Source organism: Saccopteryx bilineata, chromosome 3 (assembly GCF_036850765.1).
Source record: "Saccopteryx bilineata isolate mSacBil1 chromosome 3, mSacBil1_pri_phased_curated, whole genome shotgun sequence".
Classification (NCBI taxonomy): domain Eukaryota; kingdom Metazoa; phylum Chordata; class Mammalia; order Chiroptera; family Emballonuridae; genus Saccopteryx; species Saccopteryx bilineata.
Genome location: NC_089492.1, coordinates 683,463 through 697,471, shown reverse-complemented (window position 1 = coordinate 697,471; position 14,009 = coordinate 683,463). Strand labels below are relative to the sequence as shown.

The window sequence follows — 14,009 nt, the reverse complement described above, 5'->3', positions numbered from 1 at the left end:
TATCTGCAGCAGCCAAAATGGAGACAGATGTGTTGGATGCAGACAACCCCTTTTCAGTAGAAAGCGACAACCTGACTCTGGATCCAGACATCTATGATGCTGACAGCTATTCCATCCCAGACCCCGGGCTGCTCAAAGAAAAGAATGGTGAGGGGGCTTGGCCTGGCCTTCAAGTTGGCCTGCCGAAAAGCATCCCTCACTCAGGCACGGGCTCTTTCCACCAGGGACGCAACGCTCCATAGGCAGTCCCAGAACCCACAGGGCCCTCTGGAAGGCCCCTAGCTGCCCACAACCTCCAGGGGTGGGGGCCCAAGGCCACACACACAGTGACAGCATTTCCACCCCTGGCACAGAGCGATCGTCCTCGGAACCAGTCTCACAGCTCTTTACCGGGAGCTCACCGTGGCAAAACATGACTGCGACCACCCGTGCCCGCCAGCTGTGGTTGCTTCTGCGTATAAGCCTCCACAGCTTCGTGGAAAAGGTGCGACTGGCCCGTGGCACCTGCCCAGAGAGACCTCTTTCCTAGCCCAGTTCTTTCCCAAGGGTTCCTGGCATGATCCCAGCCAATCTTTTTGGCTCCCCTAGGCTGGGGCACTGCCTCTCCTGGGTCCCCCCAAGTTGACTGCCGGCCCGCCCACCTCGGCCCACAGGAAAAGAAATCCGAATTGCGTGTGGCTCGCATGACACATGGACTGGAGCCACTGCGCCGCCTGGAGGTGGCAGCTGGGCTGTGCTCAGTGGCGCAGGACCCGGTGGGTCAACGCTTCGTGGTACTGGACGGTGCTGGCCACCTGCACCTGCACAGAGAAGATGGCTGGCCGCATGAGAAGCTGCTGTCTCCTGTGGCACTCACAGGGCTGGTGGCCCTGCTGGGCCCGCTGGGCTCTGGGGGCCGCTTTGTGGGCTGGGGTCCCACAAAGCTGGCCATCCTAAGGCCGGACCTCAGCCTGCTGTGGCTTAGTGAGCCAGGGGTGGTTAGGGCACTCCACGGTGAGCCCATCTGCTGCCTGCCAGTGCCTGATTTGGGGCTGCTGATAGTGGCAGAGAAAGGCGGTGGCCTGGCACTCTGGAAGTTCCATTTAGGGGGTCATTGTCTGATGCCACATGGGTCACCTCTGCAGCCTCCACCAAGCTGCACCCACGCACTGGAACGTCTGGCTCTGGGGCCCCTGGCTCCCCAGCATGCCCCACACTGCTTTGCAGCCTACGGCTCCACCGTGCTCACCTTTGATCTCCACACCTGGGCTATCACAGATGTGCGCCGGGATCTTCACAAAACGTAAGGGGGGCCCAAGGATGGGGGGGGGGGCAGTTACAGCAGGGGCATAGGCATGCTCACACGAGGGGATGCTGAGTCATCTGGGCCTCCCTCCCCCCCCCCCCCCACTCCCCAGCATCATCTCTGACCTGGTCTACTGCGGAGAGGCCGAGGCCATGGTGACGGCTTCCAGAGACAGCACGGTGAAGGTGTGGGAGGCTGACTGGCAGATCCGGATGGTGTTCGTGGGCCACACAGGTGCACCACACCCCGGTGGCTCCTGAGTGAGGCCCATCCATCCCCACTCCACCTTCAAGAGCTCTGGGCTGTCTAGAATTTCTGCCGGTTTGGGCCACCCTTCTCTGTGCTGGTCCTCATGTGAGCCGACAACTTTTCCTTCCCTTAGTCCCCTGTGTGCCCAAGTGACGGGTGCTCCTTCTCCCGCAGGCCCGGTGACAGCTCTGGCTGTGCTCCCAAACACATCCCTGGTGCTCTCAGCCTCGCAGGATGGGACACTTCGTACATGGGACCTGCAGGCGGAGGCACAGGTAGGTGAAGTGACGCTGAGCTGCTGGGGCCAGGGCGTGCAGTCAGGGCATGTGAACCGCCTGCTGGCGCCTGCTGGTCCTGGCTGGCCTGTGCTCTCCTTGCACTCGGGCAGCGTGGAGCTCTGGCGCCTGCGAGAGCTCTACTCACCATTGGCACAGCTGTCGGCGCCGGTATGCCACCTGCAGGTGGCTCCTGCGCTGCACCTGCCCCCGCACACGCCGTTGCCCAAGCGCCTCGTGTGCGCATGCACGGATGGCTCAGTCTACCTAGTGTCAGCTGTGACCGGGCGCACCGTGAGCGCGCTACTGCTAGAGCCTGAGGACTGCGCGGCTGCAGTGGCCTACTGCCTGCCGCGCGAAGCGCTGTGGCTGCTGACGCGCACCGGACACCTCGTGAGTGCCAACGCGGCGCGCTGCCCCATGCGCGTCCTGAACCGCGTGCGCCCGCCGCCGCCCCCGGCGCCCAGGCCCTGCTGCCTGCATCTCTACAGCCACCTCACCAACCCCAGCAGCGCGTTTGCCAGCTGGGAGATTGTGCGCCAGCGTGGGGGCGAGCTGGGCCCCAGCAACATCCCGGCCTGGAAGGATAAGAACCGGTTGGTGTCAGAGACAGCGAGGGTCGGGCGAGACTATAGGGCCTGTGCCAACAGCTAATTGTCACATCTAGGTACCTGCCTGTGGTGGGACAGACGGACGGCACACTGGCGGTGCTCGAGTGGCACACGTTGAAGACTGTCTTCCAGACAGAGGCGCACAGCCCAGGCCCGGTCAATGCCATTGCGGCTACCTGGAACAGCATTGTCTCCTCGGGTCAGTAGTTCCCACACACATCCCAGAGCCTGCGGGGAGTCCTTTCCGAACCCCCAAAGGCCCAGCCCTGGCTCCCGCCCTGCCTGGTAGGCGGAGACTTGACAGTAAAGATGTGGCGAGTCTTCCCCTACGCCGAGGAGAGCCTGAGCCTGCTGCGTACCTTCTCCTGCTGCCACCCTGCCCCGGTGCTCTGTGCGCTGGGGAAGTGGGTTACCGTGGGCTTTGAGGACGCGGACAGCGCCACCTATGGTCTGGTGCAGTTTAACCTGAACAGCAGGGAGCGCTATGACCACCGGCCTCAGGATGACCCCACAGACCACATCACCGGTAATGGGGCAGGGCAAAGGCGAAGTCCAGGCTACCCTAGGGCCCTGGGTCCTGACCCTGAGCCCTGGCCCCCCAGGTCTGTGCTGTTGCCCCACGCTCAAGCTCTATGCCTCCTCCAGCCTGGACTGCACCATCCGAATCTGGACTGCGGATAACCGCCTGCTGCGGTGGGCTGGGGCCCTGAGAAGGGAGGGAGGGAGAAAGGGCTGAGCTGGGAGCTTGGGGGCAGTCAGCTGGGGTCCCCTACCTCTGCCCCCAACAAAGCCTACCAGCTGAACAAGGAAGAGAGGCCTTGCCCCTCCTGCTGCTTCTATTTCATTTTTTATGGGGTTTTTTTGGTTTTTTTTTTTAACCCCGGAAGTGAGAAGTGGGAGGCAGAGACAGACTCCCGCATGCGCTGGACCAGGATCCACCCAGCATGCCCGCCAGGAGGCGATGCTTTCCTGCAACCAGAGCCATTCTAACGCCTGAGGCAGAGGCCATGGAGCCATCCTCAATGCCCGGGCCAACTTTGCTTCAATGGAGCCTTGGCTGTGGGAGGGGAAGAGAGAGACAGAAAGGAAGGAGAGGGGGAAGCAGATGGGCACCTCTCCTGTGTGTCTTGGCTGGGAATCAAACCTGGGACTTCCACATGCCGGGCCAACGCTCTACCACTGAGCCAACCAGCCAGGGCCTTGCTTTTGTTTCTTACTCTTTGGAGCAGGGCTGGACTTTTACCCTGGACACCCCTCCAGGCTCATGCAGCTGAATGGAGCCCCTCAGGCCCTGACTTTCTGCAACAACAGTGGGGACCTGGTGCTGGCCCTGGGCTCCCGCCTCTGCCTGGTATCCCACAGACTCTACCTGCCCACAGCCTACCTGGTTAAGGTGTGCAGTGAGCACAGGGTGTGTGCGGTGGGGCTGCTGCAGGGAGATTAGCCTCCTAGGCTCCAGGCTTCTTTCTCTGCTCAGAAGCTGTGCCAGAGGGTCCCTGATGTGGTAGATGACCCTCCACTGCCACTGACCAACCGGGAGTCACTGACCTCCGCCCAGCTACAGAGGCTTGCCAACCTACACGGGGTGGCTAGCCTCAGGTCGGCCAACAGGCCCTCTGAGCTGTCCCAGAGGCCCCCACCCTGTTCTCCTGGCTCAAGGTCTGGCTGCCTACCCCCAGCATGAGATCTCAGGGCTCCCAGGCACCTGGGGCCACTCCAGCCCTGTCCCAGCCCTGTCCTATCCCCAGATCCCCCTGCTGCATCCCCACTCCTGTCTCCTGTGCCCTGTCAGGGGCCTGACCACGCTCCTGGATCCTTATCCCACTGGTAATGCCTCTTAGTGTCCCGCCTGTCCTCATCCCTGTCTGCAGCACAGCCTTGTCTTCCATCCATGGCCAGACGGCAGCACCTCAGCAGCCACTGTTAGAGGAGGTAGGGTGGGGTCCTGACCCCCTTTGCCACCCCAAGGCCCACAGCTCTGACCCTTGCCCAGGCTTGGGCCACACCCTTTCAGTCCCTGGGGCCTTCCTGGGGTCACTGTGGTTATCTGGGCAGCATATGGCAAGGCTCAAGGAAGAATGGGCTGACCCCTGACCCCTGACCCCTACCCCAGGATATGGAAGCCTTTGTTGCCCGGAACCAAGACCTTCAGCAGCTGAGACTGGAGCAGGTGGTTCCAGCCGCCCAGCCCCCTCCCTCCTGGCAGCAGCAGCAGGAGGCCTTTGACAACTACCTGCATCTCATCTACGGCCCAGCCCTGGTGGGTGGGATGCCTCCCCCAGCACCAGCCCTGACTCCGTCATGCCCTTTGTCCTCACGCCCTTTGCCCTTTGTCCTCACGCCCTTTGTCCGGGGCCTCTGACGCCACCTGCCTGCCTTGCCTGCCTTGCCTCCCAGGGCATGCCTTCTGGAACAGAGTCCCAGCAGTGGAACACCATGACACTCACAGCGGAAAGAGAAACCTGGGATGGATGCACCCTGCCCAGGGCTGCCCCCACTCTCGGGGTCCGCACTGAAGCCCCCACAGCGCCAAAAGCCCTGCCTCCATCACAGGACTCAGGGGCACTGGGCCAGCGCTTTGCCCGCCCTCCCCAAGTCACCTTGCCCATTCAACCCATCCACCGGTGGGTACACAGCAGGGCGTCCCAGGTGAGGCCTCGCACCCCTGACAGCCGTCTCCCCTGACCTTGGGCCCTGCCCCCCACCCTGTGACGACTCCTCCTGTGCCTCAGCTGCTGGCCTGCTCCTCCCTGAGCTCCTCCCTGGGCCTCAGTCTGGACCTGCAGTTGCAGTCAGAGCAGCTTTGCCAGGAGAGGCCTGTGGCCCAGGAGCCACCACCGGCTTCTCACCTGCGGCACAGGGTGAGGGGCCCAGGCAGGCAGGATGCCGCCCACCCAAGGCAGAGCTGCAGGGCCGCTGAGTCTGTGCTCAGCTCTGTGCTCCTGTCCCATCCCCAGGTCCCTCTGCTGCTGGAACGGCGGCCCAGAGAGCTCCTCTCTAACCTCAGGGGCTTCTTCCCTGCCACTCTGCAGCCCTACAAGGTGAGCCGTTTGCTCTCCAGAGGTAACTCCCCTAGGAACCCCCCTTCTTGTGCACACCATCTTCCCTTTGTTGCAAACCCTCATGTCCAAATCTGACCGGGGGCCATACCCACCAGCAACTCGTAACCACTGTTCCCTCCTCTGCCTGGCCAGTTTTGATGCCACTGTTCTGTAGGCCCTGACTGCTTGTGCTCTGGGAGCAGCGGCCAGGGGGTTGGGGGCTTCTGGAGAAGGTGCCGGGCAAGCCAAGGCCTCTGCTGCCTGGTTGTGCCTACATGCCTTTTCCCAGCGACAGTCTGGGAGACCACAGTCCCCTCCTTTCAGGGGACCAGAAGCCCATAGGAGCCCCCCCCCCCCGCAATCCACTGCCTTGCCACTCGAGATACCCAGACAGGTCTCTGTGCCTCCCCCAGCACACATCTGGCACTAACCCTGGCCCAGGTGACATGGGTCCTTCCAGCTGTTGCACCATATACATAAGCCCTGAATGGCTCCTCTTCAAGGCCCCTATCTCCTCACCTCTGCTTCTTTTATTATTATTATTATCAATATAAATAAATAAATATATATATATATATTTATTTAGAGAGCGAGAGTCAGAGAGAGGGATAGATAGGGACAGACAGACAGGAACGGAGAGATGAGAAGCATCAATCATCAGTTTTTTGTTGCAACACCCTAGTTGTTCATTGATTGATTTCTCATATATGTCTTGACCATGGGCTACAGCAGACCGAGTGACCCCTTGATCGAGCCAGCGTCCTTGGGTCCAAGCTGGTGAGCTTTGCTCAAACCAGATGAGCCCGCGCTCAGGCTGGCGACCTTGGGGTCTCGAACCCAGGTCCTCCGCGTCCTAGTCTGACACTATCCACTGCGCTACCGCCTGGTCAGGCCTCACCCCTGCTTCTTATGGATGCTCCTGGTCCAGGGCTGGGGGCCACATCTTGTGGAGAGAGCATGTGGGGAATCAGGATGGCCCACATTTCCCTGATGAGCTACCACAGTTTCTGAAGGCTCTCTCTGCTTGTCTGTATGTTGTGTGTGGGGGTGGCAGGGGGGTAGGGGAGGCAGTTCAGCTCTTGGAGACCTGGCAGGGCGCTGCTGCACCAGTGACTGGGGTGCTCACCGAGACGGTCTCTGGGACGAGGTAAAATTCTGGTTCTCAGCCCACCATGCTGTGCTCCCCCTCTCTAGGACCTGCTGAGACCCATCCACTTTCCAGGCTGGGTCCCCAACTCCGTGGTGCTGCAGCAGATGTGGCTGTCCGGGGAGGACAGCGGCCTTGGAGTCCTCGCCCAGCTCACTAGCCAGGGTTCACTCGAGGCAAGGGCTGGGGCTGGGGGCTCTCCCCACGGGGCTAGAGAGGACTCTGCAGGGGCCACCGAGTCCTCACAGCATGCCAGTGGTCACGCGTGCTGTCCCCTCTGCAGCCAGGGGAGCCCCGGGACAGCCTGTGGTGGTTACCGAGCCGGCGGCACCACACCAACTGGCGGAAATTGCTTCAGCTGTTGGGTAAGAAGGGCAACGAGGACAAGGATGAGGTGGAGGATGAGGAGGAGGATGAGGACGAGGATGAGGAGCTGGATCTGGACTGGGCCTCAGACTCCCTGAGCCCCCAGATGGAGCTCTCCCCGGAGCTGCCGGGGTCCAAGGAACCATCAGCTCAGGTGGGCACCCTGGGCAGGGCTGCAGCAGGGGCATGGGGTTGCGGGTGGGGGGGATGCGGGGCCTGCAGCTGCTGCCGCCTCTGCAGAGCTCCGAGTCCCGGGCCAGGAGGAGCTCCGCTGACGACACTGCCAGAATGGAGGCCTACCTAGGCAGCCGGCGGTACCAGCATGGGCTCTCACTCTGGGAAGAGCAGTGTGACCAACTGCCCCAGTTTCTGCACTTCTTTGTCATCCAGAACTGGTTCAAAAAGCTGTTCCCCATCTTCACCCTGGAGGTTCGGGGGGATGCCCGGGAAGCATTCTGGGGGGAGAGCATCGTGGAGGTGGCAGGGCCTCAGTCTAGTCCCCACAGGCATACCCCGAGGTGGGCACGGTGGACGGCCTGGCCTCGCGGTTCACAGACCTGCTGGAGGAGGCCTCCTGGGAGGACCGCGTGCACATCCTGCGGGCGTTGCTGAGTCTGATGCCAGACGTGAGCAGAGAGCTCTGTGGCAGGTTGCATGGCATCCTCGTGCACCTGCTCAACCTGGACCCGCCTCCCAGCCTCCAGGTGCGCCCTAGCCCTGCCCACCCTGCCGGGCTGCCGGCCCCTTCAAGCCTCCGGCAGCACCAATCCCTGCTCCACCTGTCCGCTCTCAGGACCGGATTGAGAAGCAGTTTGTGATGCTGGCGCTGCAGTTGCTCCTGGCCTGCTCCCTGGATTCCCGCGTGGTCGTGTTGGAGCTCATGTCCTACTTTCTCTATTCCCCTGACGACTGCTGGTGAGGCCCCCTCCCTCTGCCCGTCTTGCCTACTTGCTGGGGTTGGCAGGTTGAGCCTCAGGATACACTGCCTTCATCCATCACAGGCCTGAGCTCAAGAAGCTGCTGGAGAGGTTAGGCCTTCAGGACCCAGAAGGCCTGTGCAAGGAGATGATGACCTGGGTACGAGACCTGGACCTGGGCCTGGGCTCCAAGGCCGCGCTGCGTAGTTGCTGTGACCAGAAACTGGAGGAGTTGATTAACCACCTGCAGGTCTGGTGGGGCGGGGTGGGGCGGGCTGGGGTGGACCACCTGCCAGGGGAACCCCTCCGGCCTCCTAGGGCTTTCCCTAAGTCCAGAGAGGGAGGAGAGCTATGAGGCCGCTGGGCTCTCAGCTCACTCTAGCTCTGAGGCACCTGTCCTCCCGGGCCCCTGCATCTCTCCGGCATCTGCCCGCTCCTTCATGGATGGGAGTCCACAGCAGGGTCCAGCTGGGATCCAGGAACAGCATTCTCCACTGGTCACCTCCCCCACAGGTGGAAACCCTGCAGCGGTCAGCAGCCAAGTCCAAGCTGTCAAAGGTGCTGCTCACTGTCTCCGAGACCTCAGAGCTTCCGCCCCTGTCTGAGGGAGCCCGGGCGCTGACTTCCACGGTGTCTGGGGCGCCTGTTCACGTCTCTGCGAGACCTTTGGCTCGCTCCTGGATGCCTTCACCGGTGGCCTCGCCTGGGGAGCCAGGTTCGGCCGCCTGGGAGTCCCGGCCTGTCAGGCGCACACGCCGTGCCCTCTCAGAGATCCTGCTGCCCTTCTCCTCCTTGCCCGAGGTCTACCCGCGTTTGTCGGCGCCAGACAGACTGCTCGGCCACCTGCTGCCGCTGGAGGAGATGGAGTGGTCACAGTCCAAGATACTGGACATGGTGCCGATTGACGCACTCAACTTCTTCTGCGAGCAGCAGCGGGCGCGACGGCCGAGCTCCCTGCAGGAGGAGCCGGAGAGCCTGCGCCTGAGTCCGCGCTCCCCGGTGCGGAACGCTGTGCTGCCGCAGCCCAGCCCTCCCTGGTGAGCGGAGGGCTCTGGACACGGCCGGGGCGGGGCCCAGTGAGCGGCTGAGAGGTTGGCTCAGTCCAACCCACTTCCTTACCAACCCCAGGACCGACCCCATCCTGCGGCTTCAGGAGACCAAGATCCAGAGAGCTCCGATGAGACAGAAGGGTGAGTGGGAGAGGGGTAGAGATTGGAACCTGAGCTTTACCGCCATGCCCACCCCAGCCTGGGTCTCCCAGGGCCAAGACCCCCACCTCGTAGGCCTCATTGCCCCCACTGGCTGCAGGCCAGATGCTGTCCCGGCGTTGGGAGGGCCGCACCCTCGTCGGCTCCATCCGGACGCTGAAGCTGCCATTACCTCGGGTGGAACTGCAGCCTTTCCCCTTGGGCTGGCCCAGGCCTGCCCGTCCTCTGCCGCCCCTGCTCCTGCAGCCTGCTCTGCAGCGCTACTTTCTGCCTGATCGGGCAGACCCAGACAACTCCAACTGACCTGGCTGGGCGGCCTGACCTTGTTCCCAGCCTCTCCTTCCCTGCAGCAGGGGCTTAGGATACAGCTCCTCACCTGACCTGTCACCTCTGGAATAAAGTCCCGCCAGCAAACTGGATGCCATGTCTACCTTTGGGGGCGACTAGGCTAGGCAGGGAGGTCTGGCTGGATGGAATGGATGGGACAAGGTCTGGGGCAGGGGTCCCCAAACTTTTTACACAGGGGGCCAGTTCACTGTCCTTCAGACCGTTGGAGGGCCGGACTATAAAAAAAAACTATGAACAAATTCCTATGCACACTGCACATATCTTATTTTAAAGTAAAAAAACAAAACGGGAACAAATACAATATTTAAAATAAAGAACAAGTAAATTTAAATCAACAAACTGACCAACATTTCAATGGGAACTAGCTCCTCTCACTGACCACCAATGAAAGAGGTACCCTTCCAGAAGTGCGGCGGGGGCCGGAATAAATGGCCTCAGGAGGCCGCATGTGGCCCGCAGGCCGTAGTTTGGGGACCCCTGGTCTGGGGTGTGGTCAGCCCATTTTGGGGCAGCCCCGCTGGTAGACTGGGCCTGTGTACCCACACGGGGACCCATAGTGTGGGTTCGTCTCTGCTCAGGCACTCAGCTAACATTTTTCAGTCAATTACAGGGGGCAAGATGGGAGGGGTTACTAAAAAGCCAGCAAGTAGCCAGATGTTCTGGGGAGAATGAAAATAATAGGAGTAACATATTTCTTTGAATAAAATAGGAATCCATGAGTCCTTGTCAACATAAATAAACAGGGGAAAAGAATGCTTTTTGATGAGTGATGAAATCAGAAAATCGCCCTTTGGCAACCATCATGGTAATAATTCAGAGAAAAATCTCAATACATTCAAAAACTAGCCATGGCCTGACCAGGCGGTGGCGCAGTGGGTAGAGCATCGGACTGGGATGTGGAAGGACCCAGGTTCGAGACCCTGAGGTCTCCAGCTTGAGCACGGGCTCATCTGGTTTGAGCAAAGCTCACCAGCTTGGACCCAAGGTCGCTGGCTCAAGCAGTGGGTTGCTCGGTGTGGTGAAGGCCCACGGTCAAGGCACATATGAGAGAGCAATCAATGAACAACTAAGGTGTCACAACGAAAAAACTAATGATTGATGCTTCTCATCTATCTGTTCCTGTCTGTCTGTCCCTATCTATCCCTCTCTCTGACTCTCTCTCTGTCTCTGTAAAATAAATAAATAAACAAAAACTAGCCATGAAACATGAATGAGGAATGGAATATTGACATAGTCTCAAAGTATGTATCTCCCTATAAAAATGTGAACTGCAAAGGCAAAAAAGAGTAAACTGACAGTAAAGAGGCCTGGATAACTCCACCTTAATTAAGCAATCAAAACATCTTCGGTGCTGGACACTGTGCCACCTGATGGGATGCAATGGAGAGAACCCAGCTTCACCTCCATGGTATCCCTGCCAAAAATAAATAACTTGAGTCTAATCATGAGGCAACCAGACAAATGCAAATCGAGGGACAGGCTACAAAATAGTTGGCCAGTGGTCTGTAAATGGCATGGTATGAAAGTTAAACAGTGAATAGCTGTTCTGGATCAAAGATTAAAAAGACATGGCAGCCTGATCTGTGGTGGCGCAGTGGATAAAGCATCAACCTGGAAATGCTGGGGTCGCCGGTTCAAAACCCTGGGCTTGCCTGGTCAAGGCACATATGGGTGTTGATACTTCCAGCTCCTCCCCCACTTCTCTCTCTCTCTGTCTCTCCTCTCTAAAAATGAATAAATAAATAAAAAAAAATTAAAAAAAAAAAAGACATGGCAGTAGGCAGTATCTTCTGCTAAAAGGTCATTATTGGGAATAATTGGTGCAAGCTGGGAATTTGAGGTGTCTGTTTTAAGGGCATATGGGAGTTCTTTGTACAGCTCTTGTAAAGTAACCTTTAACATTTAAAAAAATATTTTATTGATTTTATTTTTTATAGAGACAGAGAGAGAGTCAGAGAAAGGGATAGATAGGGACAGACAGGAATGGAGAGAGATGAGAAGCATCAATCATCAGTTTTTCCTTGCGAGACCTTAGTTCTTCTTTTTTTTTTTTGTATATTTTTCCGAAGTTGGAAACGGCCCGACTAGGATCCACCTGGCATGCCCACCAGAGGGCGATGCTCTGCCCATCTGGGGCATTGCTCTGTTGCAGCTGGAGCCATTCTAGCGCCTGAGGCAGAGGCCACAGAGCCATCCTCAGCACCTGGGCCAACTTTGCTCCAATGGAGCCTTGGCTGCGGGAGGTGAAGAGAGAGACAGAGAGGAAGGAGAGGAGGAGGAGTGGAGAAGCAGATGGGCGTGTCTCCTGTGTGCCCTGGCCGGGAATCGAATCCGGGACTCTTGCACGCCAGGCCGACGCTCTACCACTGAGCCAACCGGCCAGGGCCCTCAGTTGTTCTTTTTTTTTTTTTTTTTTTTGCATTTTTCTGAAGCTGGAAACAGGGAGAGACAGTCAGACAGACTCCCGCATGCGCCCGACCGGGATCCACCCGACACGCCCACCAGGGGGCGATGATCTGCCCACCAGGGGGCGATAATCTGCCCATCCTGGGCGTCACCACGTTGCAACCAGAGCCACTCTAGCACCTGAGGCAGAGGCCAAGGAGCCATCCCCAGCGCCCGGGCCATCTTTGCTGCAATGGAGCCTTGGCTGCGGGAGGGGAAGAGAGAGACAGAGAGGAAGGCGCGGCGGAGGGGTGGAGAAGCAAATGGGCGCTTCTCCTGTGTGCCCTGGCTGGGAATCGAACCCGGGTCCTCCGCACGCTAGGCCGACGCTCCCTTAGTTGTTCTTTGATTGCTTTCTCATATGTGCCTTGACCATGGGTCTTCAGCAGACCAAGTGACCCCTTGCTCAAGCCAGTGACCTTGGGTCTAAGCTGGTGAGCTTTGCTCAAATCAGATCAGCCTGTGCTCAAGCTGGTGACCTTGGGGTCTCGAACCTGCGTCCTCTGCATCCCAGTCCGACGCTCTATCCACTGTGCCACCACCTGATCAGGCTATTTTATTGATTTTAGAAGAGAGAGAGACAGGGTGGGGGTGGAGCAGGAAGCATCAACTTGTAGTTGCTTCCCGTATGTGTCTTGAACTGCCAAGCCCAGCATTTTGAACCAGCGACCTCAGGTCAATGCTTTATCCACTGCACCACCACAGGTCAGGGAACGTTTTTCTTTCTCTCTTTCTCTCTCTCTCTCTTTCTCTTTTTCTTTCTCTCTTTCTTTCTTTCTTTGATTTTAGAGAGAGAGGAAGGACAGGATTTGGAAGCATCAACTTGTTGCTTCTCATATGTGCCTTGACCAGGCAAGCCCAGGGTTTCAAACTGGTGACCTCAGCATTCCAGGTTGACACTTTATCCACAGCATCACCATAAGTCAGGGAACCTTTAATTTTAAAATTACTTCTGCCACGCCTGATCAGGTGGTGGCATAGTGAATAGTGTTGACATGGGACATTGAGGACCCAGGTTCAAAACCCCAAAGTCACCGGCTTCAGTGTGGGGTTGCTGGCTTGAGTGTGCAATCATAGATATGACCCCATAGTTGCTGGCTTAAGCAAGGGATCACTGGCTGGCGCCCTGCTCCTCCCCAATACACACATGAGAAGCAATCAATATACAACTAAAATGTTGCAGCCTGACCCGTGGTGGTGCAGTGGATAAAGCATTGACCTGGAATGCTGAGGTCTTAGGTTCAAATCCCTGGGCTTTCCTGGTCAAGTCACATACAGGAAGCAACTACTACAAGTAGATAGATGCTTCCTGTTTCTCCCTCTTTCTCACTCTCCCTCTCTCTCTCTCTCTGCCCCCCCAAAACCAATAAAATAAAATCTAAAATAAATAAAGTGCTGCAACTACGAGTTGGTGCTTCTCATCGCCTTTTCTGTTTGTTTCTAAAAAAATAAAAAAATCGCCTGACCAGGTGGTGGTGCAGTGAATAGAGCGTCGGACTGGGATGTGGAGGACCCAGGTTTGAGACCCCGAGGTCGCCAGCTTGAGCACGGGCTCATCTGGTTTGAGCAAAGCTCACCAGCTTGAGCCCAAGGTCGCTGGCTCAAGCAAGGGGTCACTTGGTCAAGGCACATATGAGAAATCAATGAACAACTAAGGAACCACAACCAAGAATTGATGTTTCTTATCTCTCTCTCTTCCTGTCTGTCCCTCTCTCTGACTCTGTCTCTAACACAAAAAAAATTAAATTAAATTAAAAAAATATATATATATAAAAGAGATTTATGCTAGGAATGAAAAGCTGGTCTAACATTGGAAAGCTAATGTCATTAGACCCTGGCAGGTTGGCTCAGTGGTAGAGCGTCGGCCTGTGGTGCAGAAGTCCCGGTTCGCTTCCCAGCCAGGGCACACAGGAGAAGCGCCCATCTGCTTCTCCACGCCCCTCTCCTTCCTCTCTGTCTCTCTCTTCCCCTCCCGCAGCCGAGGCTCCATTGGAGCAAAGATGGCCCGGGTGCTGGGGATGGCTCTGTGGCCTCTGCCCCAGGCGCTAGAGTGGCTCTGGTCAGAGCAGAGCGAGGCCCCGAGGGCCAAGAGCATCGCCCCCTGGTGGGCAGAGCGT

General features: G+C 58.1%; 1 protein-coding gene across 1 annotated transcript; it reads left to right on the top strand.

Moving 5' to 3' along the window:
* The first annotated feature begins 17 nt into the window (after positions 1 to 17).
* On the top strand, positions 18 to 9,627 carry WDR97 (WD repeat domain 97). Its single transcript, XM_066264893.1, has 24 exons — positions 18 to 147; positions 354 to 484; positions 654 to 1,282; positions 1,398 to 1,519; positions 1,709 to 2,405; positions 2,477 to 2,619; positions 2,710 to 2,946; positions 3,023 to 3,113; positions 3,681 to 3,813; positions 3,898 to 4,019; positions 4,292 to 4,352; positions 4,534 to 4,680; positions 4,818 to 5,069; positions 5,153 to 5,281; positions 5,378 to 5,461; positions 6,656 to 6,784; positions 6,892 to 7,128; positions 7,215 to 7,403; positions 7,481 to 7,678; positions 7,768 to 7,889; positions 7,976 to 8,141; positions 8,228 to 8,928; positions 9,020 to 9,081; positions 9,200 to 9,627. Exons 1-24 carry the CDS (start codon positions 18 to 20, stop codon positions 9,400 to 9,402), a joined length of 5,115 nt encoding a protein of 1,704 aa, XP_066120990.1. The 3' UTR covers positions 9,403 to 9,627.
* The last annotated feature ends 4,382 nt before the right edge of the window (positions 9,628 to 14,009 follow it).

Excerpts from the sequence above, each read along its gene's own strand:
- WDR97 (XM_066264893.1), top strand. The coding sequence starts at position 18 with ATGGAGACAGATGTGTTGGATGCAGACAACCCCTTTTCAGTAGAAAGC. Across the intron at positions 2,947-3,022 it reads CCCCACAGACCACATCACCG|GTCTGTGCTGTTGCCCCACG; the intron begins GTAATGGGGCAG and ends CTGGCCCCCCAG. Across the intron at positions 3,814-3,897 it reads CCACAGCCTACCTGGTTAAG|AAGCTGTGCCAGAGGGTCCC; the intron begins GTGTGCAGTGAG and ends TTCTCTGCTCAG.